This window comes from Rhinoderma darwinii, chromosome 1, assembly GCF_050947455.1.
Source record: "Rhinoderma darwinii isolate aRhiDar2 chromosome 1, aRhiDar2.hap1, whole genome shotgun sequence".
In the NCBI taxonomy this organism is placed as follows: domain Eukaryota; kingdom Metazoa; phylum Chordata; class Amphibia; order Anura; family Rhinodermatidae; genus Rhinoderma; species Rhinoderma darwinii.
The window spans coordinates 494,185,489-494,209,690 of record NC_134687.1 but is presented as its reverse complement, the minus strand read 5'-3'; the positions used below and the strand labels follow the sequence as shown (position 1 = coordinate 494,209,690).

General features: G+C 41.0%; 1 protein-coding gene and 1 long non-coding RNA gene across 2 annotated transcripts in view; one reads left to right on the top strand and one right to left on the bottom strand.

The window, feature by feature from the left end:
* LOC142659405 (uncharacterized) overlaps positions 1–12,976 on the top strand; it is a 97,465-nt gene extending 84,489 nt beyond the window's left edge. Inside the window, exons 3-4 of the long non-coding RNA XR_012850321.1 lie at positions 9,344–9,391; positions 11,975–12,976. This is a non-coding gene — a long non-coding RNA (uncharacterized LOC142659405). The remainder of the gene's footprint in view (positions 1–9,343; positions 9,392–11,974) is intronic.
* Positions 1–24,202, bottom strand: part of KREMEN1 (kringle containing transmembrane protein 1) — a 199,371-nt gene that overhangs the window by 32,582 nt on the left and 142,587 nt on the right. The window contains exons 4-6 of the mRNA XM_075835508.1: positions 23,708–23,832; positions 21,525–21,678; positions 7,685–8,017 (exon numbers count right to left, since the gene is read on the bottom strand). Coding sequence (XP_075691623.1) covers positions 7,685–8,017; positions 21,525–21,678; positions 23,708–23,832 — 612 coding nt within the window. The remainder of the gene's footprint in view (positions 1–7,684; positions 8,018–21,524; positions 21,679–23,707; positions 23,833–24,202) is intronic.

Sequence of the window (24,202 nt, the reverse complement as noted above, 5' to 3'; positions counted from 1 at the left end):
TGACTCCCTAGACCAGGTTATGGCTTTAGCGGTACGACTTGACCGACGTCTCAGGGAACGACAACGTGAACGTTTTTGTGTTTTCTCCTGTGACTCCCCCATGATGCCTCCCGAGGTTCCGTTGCTTCGTTCTTCCACGGAAGACTCGGAGGTACCTATGCAACTCGGGGCCTCCGTGTCCCCCCAAGAACGTAGAGAGTTCCGCAGGAAGAATGGTCTCTGCTTCTATTGTGGGGATGACAAGCATCAAGTGAACACCTGTCCTAGGCGTAAGAATAAGCAGCCGGAAAACTTCCGCGCCTAAGTGATCATCGGGGAGGTCACTTGGGCGCACAGGTATTTCCCGTAAATATGAAACATAATAAAATCTTGCTTCCCTTTCAGGTCTCTTTTGGTGGTAGGTCTGCTACCGGCAGTGCCTTCGTGGATTCAGGGTCATCTGCTAATATCATGTCTGTGGAATTTGCTATGTCTCTAGCTATGCCTTTGATTGATTTGCCTAAACCTGTCTCGGTAGTGGGTATCGACTCCACTCCTCTTGCTAATGGTTATTTTACACAGCATACCCCTGTTTTTGAACTCCTTGTTGGCTCCATGCATTTGGAGCAGTGATCTGTACTGTTGATGCAGGGATTATCGTCCGATTTGGTTTTAGGCCTTCCCTGGTTGCAGTTGCATAATCCCACGTTTGACTGGAATACTGGGGAGCTTACCAAATGGGGTAATGAATGCTTGACGTCATGTTTTTCTGTTAATTCTATTTCTCCCCCTGAGGAGGTGAACACGCTACCTGAGTTTGTTCAGGACTTCGCTGATGTTTTCTCTAAGGAGGCCTCCGAAGTGTTACCTCCTCATAGAGAATACGATTGCGCTATCGATTTGGTACCAGGAGCTAAGCTCCCTAAGGGTAGGATATTTAATCTCTCTTGTCCCGAACGTGAAGCCATGAGAGAGTATATCCAGGAATGCCTGGCCAAGGGTTACATTCGCCCCTCTACTCCTCCGGTAGGTGCTGGCTTCTTCTTCGTAGGGAAGAAGGATGGTGGTCTTAGGCCATGCATTGACTACCGTAACTTGAATAAGGTCACTGTAAGGAACCAGTATCCCCTTCCTTTGATTCCTGATCTCTTTAATCAGGTTCAGGGGGCCCAATGGTTCTCTAAGTTTGATCTACGGGGGGCGTATAACCTTATCCGCATCAAAGAGGGGGATGAGTGGAAGACTGCGTTTAACACGCCCGAAGGTCATTTCGAATACCTCGTCATGCCCTTTGGGTTGTGTAATGCTCCCGCGGTCTTCCAGAATTTCATAAATGAGATTTTAAGAGATTACCTGGGGTTATTTCTTGTAGTGTACCTTGATGACATACTTGTGTTTTCCAAGGACTGGTCCTCCCACATTGAGCATGTCAGGAAGGTGCTCCAGGTCCTTCGGGAAAACAAACTGTTTGCGAAGACCGAAAAATGTGTGTTTGGGGTGCAGGAGATACAATTTTTGGGTCAAATCCTCACTCCTCATGAATTCCGCATGGACCCCGCCAAGGTCCAGGCTGTGGTGGAATGGGTCCAAGCTGCCTCCCTGAAGGCGTTACAGTGCTTCTTGGGGTTCGCTAATTATTACAGGAGATTTATTGCTAACTTCTCGGTCATCGCTAAGCCTCTTACGGACCTCACTCACAAGGGTGCTGATCTCCTCCGCTGGCCTCCTGAGGCTGTCCAGGCTTTTGAGGTCCTTAAGAAGTGCTTTATCTCGGCCCCGGTGTTGCTTCAGCCCAACCAAATGGAGCCATTTATCGTGGAGGTTGACGCGTCCGAGGTGGGAGTGGGGGCTGTCTTGTCCCAGGGTACAAGGTCCCTCACCCATCTCCGTCCCTGTGCCTGCTTCTCCAGGAAGTTTTCGCCCACTGAGAGTAACTATGATATTGGCAACCGCGAACTCGTAGCCATTAAATGGGCATTTGAAGAGTGGCGCCACTTCCTGGAGGGGGCTAGGCACCAGGTAACGGTCCTTACCGACCACAAGAATCTGGTTTTCCTAGAATCGGCCCGGAGGCTAAACCCGAGACAAGCTCGATGGGCGTTATTTTTTACCAGATTACATTTTTTGGTTACCTATAGGGCTGGGTCTAAAAATATTAAGGCTGATACACTGTCGCATAGCTTCATGGCCAGCCCTCCTTCGGAGGAAGATCCTGCTTGTATTTTGCCTCCAGGTATAATCATTTCCTCTATTGATTCTGATTTAGGCTCTGAAATTGCTGCTGATCAAGGTTCAGCTCCCGGGAACCTTCCTGAGAACAAGCTGTTTGTTCCCCTGCAATTCCGGCTAAGGGTACTTAGGGAAAATCATGACTCCGCACTATCTGGTCATCCAGGCATCCTGGGTACCAAGCACCTCATTGGCAGAAACTATTGGTGGCCTGGGTTGCCTAAAGACGTTAAGGCCTACGTCGCCGCTTGTGAGGTTTGTGCTAGGTCCAAGACTCCCAGGTCCCAACCAGCGGGTTTACTACGTTCTTTGCCCATTCCCCAGAGACCTTGGACCCATATCTCCATGGATTTTATCACCGATTTGCCTCCATCTCAAGGCAAGTCGGTGGTGTGTGTTGTAGTAGACCGCTTCAGTAAGATGTGCCACTTTGTGCCTCTCAAAAAACTACCCAATGCTAAGACGTTAGCTACCTTGTTTGTCAAACACATCCTGCGTCTCCATGGGGTCCCTGTCAATATTGTTTCTGACAGAGGGGTACAATTTGTTTCTTTGTTTTGGAGAGCCTTCTGTAAAAAGTTGGAGATTGATCTGTCCTTCTCCTCTGCCTTCCATCCTGAAACTAATGGCCAAACCGAGATGACTAATCAGTCTCTAGAACAATATTTAAGGTGTTTTATCTCTGACTGTCAATATGATTGTGTCTCATTCATTCCCCTCACCGAATTTTCCCTTAATAACCGGGTCAGTAACTCGTCAGGGGTCTCCCCCTTTTTCTGTAATTTTCGGTTTAATCCACGGTTCTCCTCCGTTTCACCTGGTAGTTCCAACAATCCCGAGGTAGAGGTCGTTCATCGGGAACTGTGCACAGTTTGGGCCCAGGTTCAGAAGAACCTAGAGGCGTCCCAGAGCATACAAAAAAACTCAGGCAGATAGAAGACGTTCTGCTAACCCCTTGTTTATGGTCGGGGATCTGGTGTGGCTATCGTCAAAGAACTTGCGCCTTAAAGTCCCGTCCAAAAAGTTTGCTCCCCGGTTTATAGGGCCGTACAAGGTCATTGAAGTCCTCAATCCTGTCTCCTTCTGACTGGAGTTGCCCCCATCTTTTCGAGTACACGACGTGTTTCATGCCTCCCTCCTTAAACGCTGCTCCCCGTCCTTGGTTCCCTCGAGGAAACCTCCTGTCCCCGTTCTCACCCCATGAGGGGGTAGAATTCGAGGTGGCCAAGATTGTGGACAGCGAGATGGTCCAAGGCTCCCTCCAGTACCTGGTCCATTGGAGAGGATACGGGCCTGAGGAGAGGACTTGGGTACCCGCCCGGGATGTTCACGCTGGGGTATTGGTCAGGAGGTTCCACCTTCGTTTCCCCAATAAACCAGGTCCATCTAGAAAGGGTCCGGTGGCGCCTCATAAAAGGGGGGGTACTGTTAAGGATCTGCCAGGCACAGCTTCTGTATCCACGGCCATAGGTAATCAGTCTGCACCTGCTTCTATGTCTGTGAGACTGACTCCATCTTCCACCACTCAGGATGGCAGGCTTAGGAGTGGGAGAGCCTATCACAGCCTGGCCAGACAGAGCTAGCTCCCGACCTCTGTCTATTTATACCTGCCTTTCCTGTTCCTCCTTGCTTGTGATTCTTCTCGGTTTGTTTCCTGGCCCTGCTGCAGCTTCTTGAACTACTTGTCCCTGCTTCGTATTGACCCTGGCTTACTGACTACTCTTCTGCTCTGCGTTTGGTACCTCGTACACTCCTGGTTTGACTCGGCTTGTTCACTACTCTCCTGCTCTGCGTTTGGCACCTCGTACTCTCCTGGTTTGACTCGGCTCGTTTACTTCTCTTGTTGCTCACGGTGTTGCTGTGGGCAACTGCCCCGTTTCCCTTTGTTCTGTGTTTCCTTGTCTGGTTGTCTGTCGTGCACTTATTGAGTGTAGGGACCGTCGCCCAGTTGTACCCTGTCGCCTAGGGCGGGTCGTTGCAAGTAGGCAGGGACTGAGTGGCGGGTAGTTTAGGGCGCACTTGTCTGTTTCCCTATCCCTGTCATTACATACACCGTGTATTATTATTATACTACACAGTCCATTAGTTTGAATTGCCAGCGTGTAGTTCTACGTTTTTTTTAAATTAACATTTTGATCTTCTAATTCATTAAGAAGGACTAGTGTGTGTGTGTGTGTGTGTGTGTATGTATGTATATATATATATATATATATGTATATATATATATATATATATATATATACATACCGATAAGCCTCATTAATTTGACTGTTAGAGTTCTGGCATTTTGGCAGAAAAAAAAGGGCTGCAGACTGCTATTTCTGCCGCCAAATACCCCCCAGAAAGGCCAGAAAAACCTTCAACAGAACCCCAGAGCTCTAGTGTGAACAAAGACAAGGCAGAATCAGGAAACAGTCAAAACATTACTGTAATTGATCAATATTGGTCTTAAGGAACTCACGGTAAACCTCACTTTTTTAAGAATTTAGGATTAATAAAAAATATCCTGAAGTCCACTCTATATAGTAAAGTAAAAAGAAAATTTTGAAGGAGACAAATAAATCTTTTTGAAAGCTACAGTAAGTATGGCTTGACTGCCAGAAATACCCCCCTGTACTTGAAACAGAGTTTTGAATTTAGATCGAATGGCTTGTTTTCAAAACCGCCATCACAACCGTGTGAAAAGCTTTCTATAGAATCTAAACATGTCAGAATACATTTTCTTCTGATGGAAGAGCAACTCCCTGGTAACCAACCTGCGCTGAGGACACCAGGTGGGACTTAAAAGGCAGAAATGTATGCTTGGCTAGTTACCTGGAATGCTGATTCTCTATTCAATAAGGGATCATTCTGCAGTGTTCTTACAATAACACCCTTAGATACCAGACAATAATGCCCTCTACAGCTGCCTGTTCCTTCATTTTTATAGGTAGGGAGGGGCCCATTGGTGGATAATTGACCTTACAATGGGAAAACTCACTCAAAGAGAGAAGAAACTTTACACCTTGGATGCTATTGAAATGTTCCAACAACAAAAAGCCTTATAAGTCACATATGCATTCTTCTAGTAGTAAAAGACAGGACTTGTTTCATTCCTCTGCAGTTTGAGCAGCTGTTAAAACATATATGATAAACTGTGTAGTACTTAAAAATAATGGCTACAGATGCACATGTAAAATCTGTGCTCCATCTGTTCAGATCTGATATGGTATATTTATGCTTTAAATTAGATATGGTAGAAAGCGATTTGCTGAAGCTTGTTTGCTTCACATATTATATAACCTATTCTTCTATCTCATATAACTATACCAGAGCATAATGAATTAGTTTCATGCAAAATCAAGAGGACACCTGTTAAAGGTAAACCCATCCCTCTTATTTTACATGTGGTGTTTCCATCCTGCACCATATACAGGGCTAAGCAAAGGTTAAGCAATTTCACAATTCTTGATTTGTGAAGTTTCAAATTTTTTTGTAAAATGTGCATTCTTGCCACATATTTTTGTACCCCTAAAGGAAATCTAAATGTAGAAAATACACAAAAAGATTAATAAAATCCCAGCAATTCCTCTTGTGATATCCTCCTTTCCTTTGAGTCTATGGTGAGAGGTGATATTGCAATAAAACTGTGAGAAATGTATAAAGAATTCTTTAGTATGTGTCCCAGAGGACCAGCCATTTCCCCTCTTACTTTTTTCTTTTCAATTCCCTTTTTTATTAAAGTTTTATGTTTAACATGAGAAAAAAAACCAAAAGTACATCATAGCAAATGTAGCACAATAGTAGATAAGAACGTAACGTCCATCATGTACTGTGAAAACCAAGTAACAGTAGTGGGGGAGGGAGGGGCGCGACAAGTACATTTTGCCTATATTCTACATTTAGCTCAAAGTAATGTCACAAGTTTTTCAGAAATTCCGAGGAGTTACGAAAGGTTATCCAGAGATTTCAAACTTTTTAAAATTTGTGATGGGGTCGAGATTCCCAAGATGTGATAGATGTGGTAGACCTTTTGAAGCCACTGAGCAATTGAAGGGGAAATTGTCTCATTCCACTTCAAAAGAATTAAAGATTTGGCAGCTGAAGCAAGAATGTGTCAAACTTTTTTCTTACCTACAGTTATAGAAGGGTGGCGAATATTCAGTAGTATCATAATTGGGTTAGGAGTCATAAGGGCCATTAGATAAGGGTCTTTATCCCCTTCTCATTTTAACAAGCCTGTATCTGGTTTATAAAAAGTCTTCACCCTCACTGCCCTTTCTGCAGTAGGAGACCAGAAATGCAAAGCATTATCCCTAACCTAAGCCCCTTCCCTGTCAAAAATGGAAGAGATCAGGATGAAGTTAATACCTGTATTTCTGCATTTCTACAAGTTATGAACATGCAGAATATCTTTCAGAAGGAAAAATACTGTGTGCAAGTTTTTCTTCTCCTTAATTTCATCATCAACTCTAAGTTTACTGTTCTTTTTTAAAGAGGCTCTGTCACCACATTATAAGTGGCCTATCTCCTACATAATGTGATCGGTGCTGTAATGTAGATAACAGTGGTTTTTATTTAGAAAAACGATCATTTTTGAGCAACTTATGAGCAATTTTAGATTTATGCTAATGACTTTCTTAATGCCCAAATGGGCGTTTTTTAACTTTTAACCAAGTGGACGTTGTAAAGAGGAGTGTATGACGCTAACCAATCTGAGTCATACACAGTCATACTCAGCACAGCGTGATCTAGCGAGATCATGCTGTGCTGTCACATACACCCACATTAACTTTACAGAAGTGTCTTGACAGTGAATAGAAATCACCTCCAGCCAAGACGCGATGTCTATTCACAATCCCGACACTTCAATAAAGTTTGTGTGGGACTTAATCGCTGCACAGCGAGATCACACTACTGCTGTCATTCATAGCGTGATCTCGTGAGATCAAGCTGTGCAGTAATTAAGTCCCACACAAACTTTTACCGAAGTGTCGTGATTGTGAATAGACATCGCTTCCTGGCTGGAGGTGATGTCTATTCACTGTCAAGACACTTCTGTAAAGTTAATGTGGGTGGAATTTCAGTTTTTTTTTTCTAATCCCCCCAAAAAAGTTAATAAAAGTTAATAAAAAAATTATATGTACCCTAAATGGTGCCATTAAAAAGTACAACTAATCCCGCAAAAAACAAGTCCTCATACAGCTATGTCGACGGAAAAATAAAAAAAGTTATAGCTCTTTGAATGCGACTATAGAAAAACAAATAAAATAGCGTGGTCATTAAGGCCTAAAATAGGCTGGTCACTAAGGGGTTAAGTGCTATATTTCTGAATGCCCTGTCTGTTTATATAGCCAACAGGCTTTAAATAGGTGAAGCAAACCAAATATATCAGCCTTTGGTCTATAATGTTAACAAAACATATAATAACAGAGCAAAAACATGCCTCATTTGAGACCAAAAGTCTTAAAGGCATATACACACATGCAAGTCTTACCTTGGTATACAAGTGCAAATCCTTGGGCCTGATTGATGCGATCAGAGAAGAAATACAAGATAACAAAATCTAATGAGATGTTTAAACTCTTAGTTGGGTGGTTCCTGCCATCAAATCGTACCAAGACCTGCTTTGTATAGCCATCCAAAAGCTCTACCATATCCCGTGAGTCTTTGATGTCAAAGAAGGTAAAGTTAAATCGGATTAAAGAGGCTCCTGGAACTTGAATTGTCCAATAACAGGCTTTTCCTGATCCATATGAGTCTGGAAAATCCGGGGAATAGATAATAGCAGCGTCCTTAGTGTAATTTCCACCACATGCCCCAATCAGTGCTGTAAAGAGAAGAATGGGTATACTTTATACAAGACTATAACCAGATTTCGACTAAGATGGAAGAAGTCAATACCTAGATAAAGAGCCATGTTTTTTCATTTTATATGTTTAAAGTTCATAATTATTTTCCATTTATGTTTATCTACTGTACGCTATCTTCTACTGGAATATATATTTGAAGTTCTGGGGAACCATCATCTACTACAGTGATCTTCAACCTGCTGCTTTTAAGCTGTAGCAATACTACAACTTCCACTGATTTACTGTAAATCAAAAGTGCATGGTATTGGAAATCAGAATGCCGTCTCAAAAGGGTTTCTGGGGTCTATTCATATGCTATTCTATTGGAAGGTAACTAACACTTGTGGTTAAAGCAAACAGAAGGTTGACCACCATTGCTCTGTATCCTGTCCATGTCTCTTTTTTAGGGCCTAAATCAATCAGTAACCAAATGTGTATATACGAATTGATTTCTACTTGGTATATTAAGATGATTACATCCACTGGTTTCCAGATGATCTTCAGAATGGATACCCATATGCACTTTGTATTATATCATTGTATTGAATAATATAACTTGTCTCCGTAAATGGTGTATTGTCTTTCGGTTCAACCCACAAAGTAACATAAGGCAACATTTTATAATTGTGGTGACTCTACCCAAGGGTGTGTGTACCATAGAGACAGCCAATGAAGTTGCAATAGGGCCCATAGAGAGGCACCACTCCTATACAGCTCTCTCTCAATAATTGCAGCTATATAAGCAATAAAGAAGTGATAAGTGGCAAGAGGTTAATTCTGCCCTTTTCTCCTACAATAAATGAGAGGGGGTGACCTCCTGCCCCAAGATGTGATTTCATATACCTGCTCTTGCAGGGGACCACATTTTGACTCCTACTATGGTGCCCCTCTGCTTTACGTACGTCACTGACACTACCTGTGTGGGATAGTCCCGAAATAAAATATTTTTAACAATATTTCCAGCAGTATTTTATAAAGTACCATTTAAATCCTTGAGAATCAGTGGCGAATGCTTACAATACAACAAATGTCTAAACTCATGTTGCCCTTTTTTGCTTAGTAAATATCTATACAAAAGTTTCATACTTGATGTTAGAATGTGTAGAAGATTTAACATTTGCATAACAGGAATAGTTGAATTTATGTTTTTAATACTAAGGCACAAATTTAAAATATGTATTGAGTGGGCCAAAGATTATGGGCGCAAACACAAAAATCTTATTGTGTCCAGACAAACTTTTTAAAAATGCCAAGAATGCAAAACTTGAAGAAACTAACAGTTCCAATTATATTTGTCTGTGCAGATTTGAAGTTGAAATAGTTTTGTTTCCATCTAAACTCTCCAATGAGACGTAAGTGTACCAAATCATATTTAAAAATATAGGTTACTAACAAAGAGGGATATAACATGACAATATACTCTTCAGCTATTTTCAAGGGGTTGTCTGCTTTCAATTCATTTTTGTTAAAAAGGTCACCCAAAAAGTGTCCCATGTTCAGTTTTCAACCTGGCAGCATGTTCTCGATTCCCCTGCAACGCCACAACAGGGTATATAAAGCATTATTTGGTATACATTGAAATCAATGAGCAGTCTGTGCACAGACATGCTGGGTCCCCCAGAGATAGTTATCATTTGTAGCCAATCTCCGATCGATGGAGGTTTCCTATATTAACTCAGAATGTCCTAGAATCCAATAATCTACAAGGCTGCAAGGTATTTCAGATTCCTGTGTTTGCCCTGAAAACCTACCTACTGTAGTCTATAAAGTCTAAGGCCTTATTCAGACAAATGTTGTATACGTCCGTGTGCTGTCCGTTAAAAAATTGGACAGCACATGGACCTATGCAATTCAATGGGGCTATTCAGACGTCCGTGATTTTTCACGCAGCGTGTTTCCGTTGCACGAAACTCACTGCATGTCCTAATCTGGTCCGTTTTTGGGGACCATGTCACCCATTGAAGTCTATGGGTGCGTGAGAATCACGGACAGCACACGGACGTCAGTTGCTAAAGAAATGTTGAGAAAAACAAAACGTACACCAACACCGACATTGAAAACTGATGCCATACGGAACAAACACTGATGGCACACAAAACTGAAATGTGTTAAATACGGTCTGTGTTTTGCGGACGCAAAGCAGACACGCTCATCTGAATAAGGCCCAAGAGGGTGATTTATCAAAGAAGTGCAAGGCAGATGTGGAGAAGTTGCACATGGCAGCCAATCAGATCCCACCTTTTATTGTTTTTTTAAAGGCCCTTTGCAAAATGAAAGCAGCAACTTGATTGGTTACCATGTGTAATTACTCCACTTTTCCTCCGACCAGATTTGATAAATCTGCCCTCATGTATACTGTATGGAGGCTGCAGGACATTTTAAGTAGCCCTTAAGGGTATAACATTATCTTAGAGAATATTACATTTTTGAATGTTCAAGGTTTAAGTAAAGAATTCGTTTTAGGCCGAGTTCACACGTTGCTTAAATACTGCGTTTTTTCCGCGATGTATTTAGTTGCGGTAAATCCGCAGCATTATACGGCAGCAGCAAAGTGTATGAGATTTGAACAAAGACCTCAAAAATTGACCTGTGGTGTGTTTTTTGAATCCGCAGCATGTCAATTGTATTTGCGTAATCGCTGCTTTTGTGCTGCGGGTTTTCCCCATTGAATTCAATAGGGAGGTAAAACCTGCAACAAACGCAACTCAGAAAAAAACCCTCATACTTACCCAGAATTCTGTGCTTCTTCGTCCAGGCCGGCCTCCGGGAATGACATTTTATTCCATGTGACAGCTGCTGCGGTCACATGGGATGAAACATCATCCCAGGAGGCTGGTCTGTGCAGGATGTCAGAGGGTGTGTGTTTTGTTTTTATTTACGTGCAGTTTTCCACAGCGGACATTCCAGTTGAAAAACTGCATCACAATTTAGTGCGGCTTTTCGTCCTGTGTGTACGTAGCCTAAGGCTTTATACCCAAGATATTTGCCAAAATGACTCCACTTATTGAAATGTTCTACAGATCTCCATTCTGGTTGGATTTACACATGCTTAAAGAGGCTCTGTCACCAGATTTTGCAACCCCTATCTGCTATTGCAGCAGATAGGCGCTGCAATGTAGATTACAGTAACGTTTTTATTTTTAAAAAACGAGCATTTTTGGCCAAGTTATGACCATTTTTGTAGTTATGCAAATGAGGCTTGCAAAAGTCCAAGTGGGTGTGTTTAAAAGTAAAAGTCCAAGTGGGCGTGTATTATGTGCGTACATCGGGGCGTTTTTAATACTTTCACTAGCTGGGCGCTCTGAAGAGAAGTAACATCCTCTTCTCTTCAGAACGCCCAGCTTCTGACAGTGCAGATCTGTGACGTCACTCACAGGTCCTGCATCGTGACGGCCACATCGGCACCAGAGGCTACAGTTGATTCTGCAGCAGCATCAGCGTTTGCAGGTAAGATCGACTTACCTGCAAACGCTGATGCTGCTGCAGAATCAACTGTAGCCTCTGGTGCCGATGTGGCCGTCACGATGCAGGACCTGTGAGTGACGTCACAGATCTGCACTGTCACAAGCTGGGCGTTCTGAAGAGAAGAGGATGTTACTTCTCTTCACAGCGCCCAGCTAGTAAAAGTATTAAAAACGCCCCGATGTACGCACATAATACACACCCACTTGGACTTTTACTTTTAAACACACCCACTTGGACTTTTGCAAGCCTCATTTGCATAACTACAAAAATGGTCATAACTTGGCCAAAAATGCTCGTTTTTTTAAAATAAAAACGTTACTGTAATCTACATTGCAGCGCCTATCTGCTGCAATAGCAGATAGGGGTTGCAAAATCTGGCGACAGAGCCTCTTTAAGTTCAGATATACTCTATTGGCTTCTGTATGTTCTCCTAGCATCAGTATGACGTTAACACTTTTTGTTTTTTACAGTGGGACAAATGCCTCTGCCCTGCTTATTGTGGAGCTGAAGCAATCTGCTACACTAGGAATGCCAAGTCAAGGGGAAATTATATTTGGCAAAATGACCAAAATCACTGAGTGAGGAAAATGATTGAAATCCAGTGTACGCCACCCCACCCACCTCTACTAAACACCAGACAACAATCTTCTGTTCTGGTTCCATGGCCTGGCCCTAAAGGCTGTGAACCAAGGTCTAAATTCAGAGTCGCATACTTGACTTCCCGCAAATCGAAGGCGTGTGTGACCACAGCTGTGTCCTTCTCCTGAAATGTTCTTTCTCTATCTGACCTCTAAGTACACAATGGTCTGCCCACTCTCTCTAACAAGACTGCACCACATTGTTCTCACAGGCAGGCCTTTCAGAGACTGGAAGCAAGAAGCAGTAAATGTTTACTAGAAATGAGGGTACATCTGCACCACAATCTGATGTGGCTTTTGGACACTAAGACCTTCTAGAGGATTTATGACTAATCCAGTTCAGATCCAGGCTTCTTTCTATTGTCAAGGTGAAAGGTTACACAAAATATTCAGAGGGGAGAATAACTTCCCGTAGTAAAAGTCTCAGAAAAATATATGGCCATTAAACTACATTGTTTCACAGAAACTTTAAGGAGGCAAGAATATGTTCTGCATCAACTGTACAAGAAAGGCTTGCAGATTATCTATCTATCTATCTATCTATCTATCTATCTATCTATCTATCTATCTATCTATCTATCTATCTAATATCTTCATAAAGAAAAATAGCACTCCGGTGAGCTCTGATGTGCAGGCAGTCCATAGGATAACCAATCCAACGTCAATATACAACCAGGAGGACACCGCACCACAGAGGCTCCTTCTTGGTGTAAAACAAGTTCCTGTTCTCTATTCAAATAGGTACATCCATAAAGTGCATACAATGCAAAGTTTCGGCAGATATATCCGCCTTTGTCAAGCTGTCGTCTTTTTATAGATATGTCTACCTACAGACATCAGCATACAAGTTAATTATATAAACTGGAAATGCATATTTACAGAATAAAAAATGTAAACAATTCATTTTAGTATGTATTTTAGTATATTTATCGCCCATTAATACATACAAAAGAGCTCTATTACTTTCAGTTTGGTATATGGTGTATTTACCCAACTTTGCAACAAAAAGATAAAATTCCCCTAAAGTGTACTTAACTTTTCAGGTGAAATTTCAGAATAGGCAGTCATGTTTGTGTACATGAGGAAGAACACTATTTCTGGCCATTATATGATTGTATTCTGCATTTTTAGCAGTTTTCTCCTCTGCAAGCCCTAATTCTCAGTTGTTTTTGGGCTAGTGGGCAGAGCCTAACTACTATCTTGTCTTCTATAAACAGCACACATAGAAGAGGAGAATCCCGCTCTCCTATCTCTATCTATTAGATAGTTTTAGCCAGTTGTGGAAAAATGCTGCAAAATAACAATGCTTTAAAAAATAAAAGTGTTTAATCGTTTTTTTATCAATTAACAAAATAAAAAGTGAATGAACAGAAGAGAAATCTAAATCAAATCAATATTTGGTGTCACCACCCTTTGCATTCAAAACAGCATTAATTCTACTAGGTACACTTATACAAAGTTATGGATCTTGTAGGATTATAGTCAGTGCCATTATTAAGCATTTATACCAAACAGGTGATAATAATCATAATTTTCGTATGTAGGTTGAAACACAGTCATGTAATAGAAACCGCTGTGTAGGAGGCTTAAAACTGGGGAAGGAACAGCCAAATTGTGCTACAAAGGTGAGGTTGTGGAAGACTGTTTCATGTCACAGCTCCACTATAGCAAGACTGAGCATAGCAACAGGACATAAGGTAGTTTTACTGCATTAGCAAGGTCTCTCCCATGCAAAGATTACAAAGCAGACTAGGGTTTCAAGATGTGCTGTTCAAGCTCTTTTGAAGAAGCACAAACAAATGAGCAATGTTGAGGACTGTAGACGCAGTGGTCGGCCAAGGAAACTTGCATCAGATCAAAGACACACCATGCTTACTTCCCTTCGAAACTGGAAGATGTCCAGCAGTACCATCAGCTGAGAACTTCCAGAAATCAGTGGGTCCCAGGTACACCCATCTACTGTTCGGAGAAGTCTGGCCAGAAGTGGTCTTACTGGAAGAATTGCGTGCAAAAACCATTCCTTCGACGTTGAAACAAGGCCAAGCAACTCCCCTATGCATGGAAACATAGGAACTGGGTTTCAGAAAAATGGCAGCTGGTGCTCTGGACCGATGAGTCAAAATTGTAAATGTTTGGCTGTAACAAAAGCAGTTTGTTCACCGATGGTCTGGAGAACTATACAATAATGAGTGCCTGCAGGCAACAGGAAAGCATGGTGGAGGTTCCTTGCAAGTTTGGGGCTGCATTTCAGCAAATTAAGTTGGGGATTTGGTCAGCATTAATGCTCAATGCTAAGAAATACAAGCAGATACTTATCCATCATGCAATACCATCAGGGAGCCATCTGATTGGCTCCCAATTTATTCTGCAGTAGGACAGCGACCCCAAACATACAGCCAATGTTATTAAGAATTATCTTCAGCATAAAGAGAAACAAGGAGCCCTAGAAGTGATGTTATGACCCCCCACAGAGCCCTGATTTCAACATAATTGAGTCTGTCTGGGAATTACACAAAGAGACTTGGATTTGAAAAAGGATTTGAGGAAGCCTACATCCACAAAAGTTCTGTGGTTAGTTCTCCAAGATGTTTGGAATTACCTCCCTGCTGAATTCCTTCAAAAACTGTGTACAAGTGTACCTGGAATAATTAATTCTGTTTTAAAGGCAAAGGGTGGTCACACCAAATATTGATTTGATTTAGATTTCTCTTCTGTTCATTCACTTTGCATTTTGTTAAAGCAAATGATTAACACCTTGCAGCATTTTTCCACAACTTCCCAAAACTTTTGCACAGTACTGTGTATATATACACATACACATATATATACACTACCGTTCAAAAGTTTAGGGTCACTTAGAAATTTCCTTATTTTTGAAAGAAAAGCACAGTTTTTTTTCATTGAAGATAACATTAAATTAATCAGAAATACACTCTATACATTGTTAATGTGCTAAATGACTATTCTAGCTGCAAACGTCTGGTTTTTAATGCAATATCTACATAGGTGTATAGGGGTCCATTTCCAGCAACCATCACTCCAGTGTTCTAATGGTACATTGTGTTTGCTAACTGTGTTAGAAGGCTAATGGATGATTAGAAAACACTTGAAAACCCTTGTGCAATTATGTTAGCACCGCTGTAAACAGTTTTGCTGTTTAGAGGAGCTATAAAACTGACCTTCGTTTGAGCTAGTTGAGAATCTGGAGCATTACATTTGTGGGTTAGATTAAACTCTCAAAATGGCTAAAAAAAGAGAGCTTTCATGTGAAACTCGACAGTCTATTCTTGTTCTTAAAAATGAAGGCTATTCCATGCGAGAAATTGCCAAGAAACTGAAGATTTCCTACAACGGTGTGTATTACTTCCTTCAGAGGACAGCACACACAGGCTCTAACCAGAGTAGAAAGAGAAGTGGGAGGCCCCGCTGCACAACTGAGCAACAAGACAAGTACATTAGAGTCTCTAGTTTGAGAAATAGACGCCTCACAGGTCCTCAACTGGCAGCTTCATTAAATAGTACCCGCAAAATGCCAGTGTCAACGTCTACAGTGAAGAGGCGACTCCGGGATGCTGGCCTTCAGGGCAGAGTGGCAAAGAAAAAGCCATATCTGAGACTGGCTAATAAAAGGAAAAGATTAATATGGGCAAAAGCACACAGACATTGGACAGAGGAAGATTGGAAAAAAGTGTTATGGACAGACGAATCAAAGTTTGAGGTGTTTGGATCACACAGAAGAACATTTGTGAGACGCAGAGCAACTGAAAAGATGCTGGAAAAATGCCTGATGCCATCTGTCAAGCATGGTGGAGGTAATGTGATGGTCTGGGGTTGCTTTGGTGCTGGTAAAGTGGGATATTTGTACAAGGTAAAAGGGATTTTGAATAAGGAAGGCTATCACTCCATTTTGCAACGCCATGCCATACCCTGTGGACAGCGCTTGATTGGAGCCAATTTCATCCTACAACAGGACAATGACCCAAAGCACACCTCCAAATTATGCAAGAACTATTTAGGGAAGAAGCAGGCAGCTGGTATTCTATCTGTAATGGAGTGGCCAGCGCAGTCACCAGATCTCAACCCCATAGAGCTGTTGTGGGAGCAGTTTGACCGTATGGTATGCAAGAAGTGCCCATCAAGCCAATCCACCTTGTGGGAGGGGCTTCTGGAAGCATGGGGTGAAATTTCTCCCGATTACCTCAGCAAATTAACAGCTAGAATGCCAAAGGTCTGCAATGCTGTAATAGCTGCAAATGGAGCATTCTTTGACAAAAGCAGTGTTTGAATGAGAAAATTATTATTTGAAATAAAAATCATTATTTCTACCCTTGTCAATGTCTTGACTATATTTTCTAGTCATTTTGCAACTCATTTGATAAATATAAGTGTGAGTTTTCATGGAAAACACAAAATTGTCTTTTGAACGGTAGTGTATGTATGTATGTATGTATGTATGTATATATATATATGCCTCAGCAGCATGGAGGAGTTTATACAGCTGTATTGATCAGTATAGCTGAGAATCCAGCACTGGGGTGTCATAGAAATTTTACCAGCAATCTGTGTCCTTCTCAATCTGCTCTTGCTTCTGCCCCATGCTCACACCTCCCCTCTCCTTAGACTTGTATGCATTGTGTCTGTTGCTGACTCACTCTCTTTCTGCTCCTTCCTCATGCTCCCCCCTACCCTCTCCATAGACTTGTATTGGCAAGCAGTGAAGTGACACCCCCCTCCTTCAGCAGCCTGTCAATTTTGCTCTGTAACCAAGGGCAGACTTTACTTGACAACGGGGTGGAAAGCAAATTACAGGAAGGAAGACACCTAGTGGCAGTAACTTCACACAGAATTTGCATGGATAAAGCAACCAAATAGCATTTACAGTATTAGTATTAACAGTAAGTAAATTTCAAAGTTGTTCCATATCAGGTATACAATTAGATTAGCATAAGTTGTTTGAAAAGTGTCAATTTAAAGAGGCTCTGTTACCAGTCTATAACTGCCCTATCGTCTACCTAATCTAATAGGCGCTTTAATATAGATAACAAGTTTTTTTTTGTTTTTTTTAAAAATCATTTATTTTTGACCAAGTTATGTTCATTTTTAATTTTATGCACATTTTTTCCAAATGCCCAACTGGGCGTTTTTTTTTAACTTTTCACCAAGTGGGCGTTGTAAAGAATAGTGTATGACGCCGACCAATCAGCGTCATACACTTCTCTCCATTCATGCCCAGCTTGTTTCACTGCACACCGTGATCTCGTGAGATCATGCTGTGATGGGACTTCTTCCCACAGGTCCTTCACCGGAGCGAAAGAAGAGTCAACAGACATCGCCTCCAGCCGTGTCAGGACATTTATCCGAATCAGCAGCGGCTGGAGGAGATGTCTGTTCAGTCTTCCATGGCTACGGTGAAGGACCTGTGGGAGGAAGTCCCATCACAGCATGATCTCGCGAGATGACGCTATACTGTGAAACAAGCTGGGCATGAATGGAGAGAAGTGTATGACGCTGATTGGTCGGCGTCATACACTTTTCTTTACAACGCACACTTGGTGAAAAGTAAAAAAACGCCCAGTTGGGCATTAAGAACAAATTAGCATAAAACAAAAAATGATCAGAACTTGGTAAAAAACAAAACAAAACTGTTATCTACATTAAAGTGCCTATTAAATAAGGGAGGAGATAGGGCAGTTATAAACTGGTGACAGAGCCTCTTTAACTCCAGCATTAATTATGTGAAAAATATAAATAAAACCAGTACATTATAATTATAATAACTGTTTTATTTGTTTATTTAGTTAACTGGAATGCATTTTTGTACCAGACAATACTTGTATGTGTACTATATGTATATTAACACCTAGACTGTTATAATGTATATAGGTACAACCTGTTCCCTATGAGCTCTCTCCAGTTGCCACTTGGCTCATAACATATTGTTCACAGCTATTATGTCTTTTGGGAGGCAGAGGTATGGAATGACGACAGCTCTGAAATGTTTGAGACCTGCTGCTGGCAGCTGTTGGTCTGGATGCCAGGCTGGTGAGATGTCTATTGTTAGATCTGCCCCCAGAGGTTGTGGTCTTTTTTAATTTTGCATGCAGGACCCACATTGTAATGTTGATCCTATGATCTCCTTTTGATGCATTAGAATTTATGCCATGCATAAGTATGATTCTAGTAATGTTAATCCCAAAGACAAACGGTGAAAGAAGTCGCTCGGTCGCTAAGGGACAATTGCTTTAATAATGATTCTTAGGATTATTTCAATTCCCGCCTCAGGTTTTTCATATCACAGGGATTTTTCTGAAACTATTAATACATGTTTAAAAACAAACTAGTTGAAAATTCTTTCATTCTGTGGCCAAGCTTTTTAACAGTATTCGTCTGCTCTTTATAAACTGAAAATATTAAGCTATGTTTGGCTATGTATATGGATTTGCTGCAGTTTTTAACTGCTGTTTTGAAAAAATGAGCACAAAACTATGCTGAAACTGCAGCAAAACCACAACATATGAACACAGACTTAAACAGATTTAATGTTTTTTTTTTAATTTGAAGCTTATTTTGAGGCTTTTTTTGAGCCGCTTTTTGAGGCTTTTTTGTAGTCAATGAAAAATCAGTTCCAAAAACACCTCAAAAAGTGACATGCTACTTCTTTTTACAAGGCTTCTTTTTTTTAAGAGGCGGTTTTTTTAATTCCGCACCGTAAAAATACACCTTATGTGAACAGCACCGTGTATTTCCCACTGAATTCAATGGGAAGCTGTTTGTAGGTGTTTTGCTAGTGTTTTTCCACGAATATTTCAAGGTGTTTATGCTCAGAAATATGCCTGAAAAAACTACGCGTGAACATACCCTCACGCCTAAAAAACGGCTTAAAGCGGCTCTGTTACCGGTTTATAACTGCCCTATCTTCTACCTAATCTAATAGGCGCTTTAATGTAGATAACAGTTTTTTGTTTTTTTTTAAAAAACGTTTATTTTTGACCAAGTTATGATCATTTTTAGTTTTTAATTTGTTCTAAATGCCCAACTAGGCATTTTGTTTTTTTACTTTTCACCAAGTGGGTGTTGTAAAAAAAAGTGTATAATGCTGACCTCCTCCCGCAGGTCCTTCACCAGAGCGACAGAAGAGTCAACAGACATCGCCTCCAGCCGTGCCAGGACGTTTATCCAAATCTGCAGCGGCTGGAGGCGATGTCTGGTCATTTTCCCATCGCTTCGGTGAAGAACCTGTGGGAGGAAGTCCCGTCACAACGTGATCTCACGAGATCACGCTGTGCTATGAACAAGCTGGGTATGAATGAAGGGAAGTGTATGACGCTGATTGGTCAGCATCATACACTTTTCTTTACAACGCCCACTTGGTGAAAAGTAAAAAAATGCCAACAAAAACCAACAAAAAAACTGTTGTTATCTACATTAAAGCGCCTATTAGATTAGGTAGGAGATAGGGCAGTTATAAACTGGTGACAGAGACTCTTTAATAATTGCCTCAAAATAAGATTCTAATTAAAAATGCTTTAAAAATTTTCAGCTTCAAAAACGCCTTGAAATCAGAGGCTGTTTTTCCCTTGAAAACAGCCTCGTAATTTTAAGCCAATTCTGTGTGAACATACCCTCAGAAGGGTCCCCCACAAATCTGCTCATCACATTGTGCCCCGCTGCTGGAATCCTCAATGATCCTCAATGTAATCTCCAGGGGATCCTGGCAACAAGTGTTTAATTATACTGCATTGCCAACACAGAGGACATGAAGCATTAGGCTAAGTCCGCATGTGGCGGACTTCTGTTACATGCAGATTTTCCAATGGATTGTGTCGTGGATTTACTGCAAATTTTACCCTAGACATTGAAACAGTGATATCCTTAGTGAAAATCCAGGGCTGTTCCACAACACAATGAGGAGCTGCGGATTTTAAAATTTACAACATGCATATATTTCTCCACGCAATTTTTTCGTCACATGTGGATAGAGGTTTAAATACTGCATCGCCATGTATTGTTCTGTAAATTGTCGCAGATTTGCAGCGCAGAATCCACACTGCAAATTAGTCACGTCGTGGGCTTACCAATTTCCAATTTAAAATCAATGGGGAGTACATGTAGCGTACAGCTGTGCCTGGTCCTTTAGAAAGAGAGAGAGAGAGAGAGAGAGAGAGAGAAACCCTCTGTAGCCTCTCTCCTCTCCAGTGAATTAATGGAGGTTATGAATGAATGTGGATGTGGGATCCCCTTCGATTTACTCGGAATACCATAATAGGGTATATAAGGTACGTTTTTATTCTGAACCAGACAACCCTTTTAATTATTGTATAAGGAAAAGTTTCTTAGTCTTTCACCATTTTCACAAATATTTGCTGTCAGTGGATAAAAACTATTTTACTTACATTTAAAGGATGAAATCAGTACAGACCTAGTCCTACTCTCAACTGTTAGTCCGTAAGTAAGATATCCAAACATGAAAGGGGATAACCAAGCTACTAGTTTAAACGTTCAGAGCTTTTTTTTTTAAATTGCATATTAGATTTTTTGAGCATGTCAAAACTTGAAGGGCACTATTATTATAGCTGACGGATTAGTTACAGTACCTGAACTGTATACAGCCTTTTGTGCACTTTTTGCCCTTCATCACCATGAAGGCTTTTCCTTGCATTAAGAGCGTATGTTTAATACACTCTGGCATACACTTTACATTGTAAAGCTCGGCTGTTTCTCGAATCCTGAACACCTTGGTACCGATTCCCATAGAGCTGGGATCCGCATCTATCAGATATTTATGGTCTATACAATGTAGAGGCCATAAATGTCTGAGTTGAGAATACCCTTTTAAGCTTCTTCTGTTTTTAATTTTTTTCCTCCATCTAATCCTTATATCTCTGTCTATAATACCAACATTTATCTATCCTGGAGTTATGCTTAAATCTGATCTGTATTTTCATCCTCACATTGAAATTTTTTGCCAAATCTTGTTGCCTTCACGTAAAACGTCTTACGTATCCGTCCCTAACTCACCACTGACACTGCTAAAACACAAATCCAGGTCCTAACCATTTCCTGCCTAGACTACTGTAACTTACATCTAACAAATTAGCTCCACTTCAATCCATCATGAACGCAGCAGCCAGGTTGATCTCTCTGTCTAGCAGTTATCTTAATGTCTCTGTCGCTCATAAGACTGGCTATCTGTTACTTGTAGAATTAAATTCATAGCTCTCCTACTAGTGCGCAAAGCTCTTCATCATACCCCTCCGCTCTAATCTCCATCTACAAACCCACTCAGGTTCTTCAGTAAGGCAAATACAGTTTAATTTATATAATTTTTTTATTTTAGGAGAAATGCAGTAAACATTATTCAAAGTAATCTCTGGATACTTACAGTCAAATAGGATGATACGCCCATCCCCTCCGCATGGTTGTGAGTGATCCCCAAAACAGACACTGTTGCAGTCTGTGCTTGGCGTCTCTCCATGTTTTCTGTAATCTGCATTATTGCCACAGAAGCAAGCAAACCCAGACTCCAGTCCGGCATACTGGGAAAGAGTGAAAATTAATATTAATACATTGTTAATAAATTAATTTTACATCACTTAAAGGGGTATTCCCCTCTGATAATGTTATGGCTTTTCGCTAGGATTTCCCATAATATTATGATTGGTTGGGGTTCGACCAAAGTCCCATCCACTTTTTTACTACACACAGGCATTCGTGGTCACCTGCAGTGCAGGGAACTGCAACATAGCCCCATTCAATTGAATTGGATGTATTGCAGTTCCCTGAAAAGTGGGTGGCAAGGAGTGTCACTGCACAGGAAAATACTGTGAAGGACAGCAGTGATTAACTAGGGTTGTGGCCTCTTCATTCTATGGCAGTCGGACCCACCCACTAACCAGTAAGTGAGGGCATATCCTAGTGATAAGCCATCACTTACTAAGGTGGAAAAACAAAACCGTGAAATATTGTCCAATTCCGTATCGCTGCATAACTAGGCGCATATGTTAAATCCAAAATAAAGTTTGTACTCCAAGTAGTAGATAGGTGCTAGGTGAAACGGTCAGGAGCCCTACTATCATCAACAACAGAATCACAGCACCCAAACGTAGCTTGAAGAATTGTATTGATGATTCAGCAATTGTAGTTTTTTAGTATTCTGACATGGTAATATAGTAAGATACTTAAACAAGCTAGGTTTTGATCTCACGAAGAACCTTTTTCAAGAGTATCTGAGTAGAATAGGAGTAATGGGAAGAGGCTGGAGAAACAATGATCCGTGTCGCTTCAGGGTACATACAGTATGGGAAGCATGGTACCAACCAGATTTTTCAGAAAGAGATATAACAAAGAACAGAAAGTTTATCAACTTCACAGAAGAAGCAGAGAAGTAACTTGAAGCTCCTGAGCTTCAATTCCATTTAAAATGCTGCTCTTAATTTGTGGCGGAGGGGCTTTTAGGCCCACCTAAGCACAGGGACCCAGTGTGACTGTTACCTCTGCACCACCTATAGCTATGAGAAAAAGACAGCTTAAATACTTATAGGTAAAGCTCATAAATTGAAACGTTAGAGACATCATTTTAAGAATTATTCAAATAGCATTGTACAAAACCTCAATTAAAGATGAAAATATTTTCCAATTTGTTTATATGACCTTTATCAAGAGAATGCAAAAAAAAATAAAAAATGCTGTCCCCTTAAAATTAGCAATTCATAAATCACAGCTAAAATGTCTAATGCTGGTGAAATGTTCCCTACAGCCCAGTGTTATGAAATGCGGCATCTTTCAGCGTAAATGTCACGGCAAGGAAGCTGCCATAGACCTGGTGTAGTGATTTACACTTGTACAATAAAAAAAGAACTCATCTTCACACCTGTATCCATTTTAGCTTCAGGTAAAAAGCAACTTGTATGTGACAGTGCAACTCAAGAACCAGTTACTGATAAGTTATTGCTAGAAACAAAAGGCAGAGGTCTGGCATGAAAGGCTTGGAGCAAGAGCTCGACACCTAACAAGAGAGAACTTCACATTCACTATGTGTCATTACACCGCACTGTTTAGTATATCTGTTTGTAAAGTATATACAGTATATAAGTAGTCATTTGTATAGTGAGGTAACATTGTATAGTCTGATTACATTACACTGTGCGATTAGCATGATATGAAGTTATGCCCCCACACTGCCTACATATAGTACTGCTGTTCTCTTCTGTACCATCAGGGTCTTTGGACTCCCCAGGAATTGGGACTTAGTTGCTGCTGATGCCTCCGTACACCCTATACTTATGTCAAAGGGGAAAAGGATCAAAGTGTTGTTTGCATGAATTCCTGATACGGCTCGATTAGTGGTCTGGAATTAAATGTGCTTACCACAGTTGTTTCCCCCACTAAGGAGACCTTATACATTTTAGCCAACTGTGTGAAATAAATTTTTAATGACATACCTGGCTCAATATGTGCAACAATAGGTAATAGGAACATATAAGGAAATATTTTCTAACTAGTTAAAAAGAATCAAGACTAAAACAAATAATCCAAAACACTAAATATAGATGCTAATAGCTCAACCTTGTAGCGTTGTCTCCGGCACATAGTAATGCAGGTTTGAATTGTCTGCTTATTGGATGTCTCAGTGATGCCAGTCAGAGGAGGTGGGTTCCCATGGTCTTTGAAGCACCCCAGGTTTCCAGGCACTAGAAAATAATTAAAAATGATCAGTTTTATAATGTAAAGCATTTGACACAGACCTTTTTACTTTTGGGAATGTATAAGTTGCCCTAATACAGGGGAATTAGTGGGTACAATTGCTTCTGCTAAATTGGCCCTCTCCAATCCTCTGGTCGGAGACGTGAAAAACCGTCACTTGCTCTATGCTAATAATAGTCCCACTGTCCTTGTGTCTTATCAGAAGATATATGAATTGTATTCTTCAAGCTGTGCAGCGTTGGCCCCTTTTGTGGGTGCAGGTAACCCCATTAGCTTCACTGTTTAGTAGTGTACCCAATAGCTTCTTTATGTGACATATGCTTTTTCTGTTCCTTTTATTGCACCCACAGACATTTT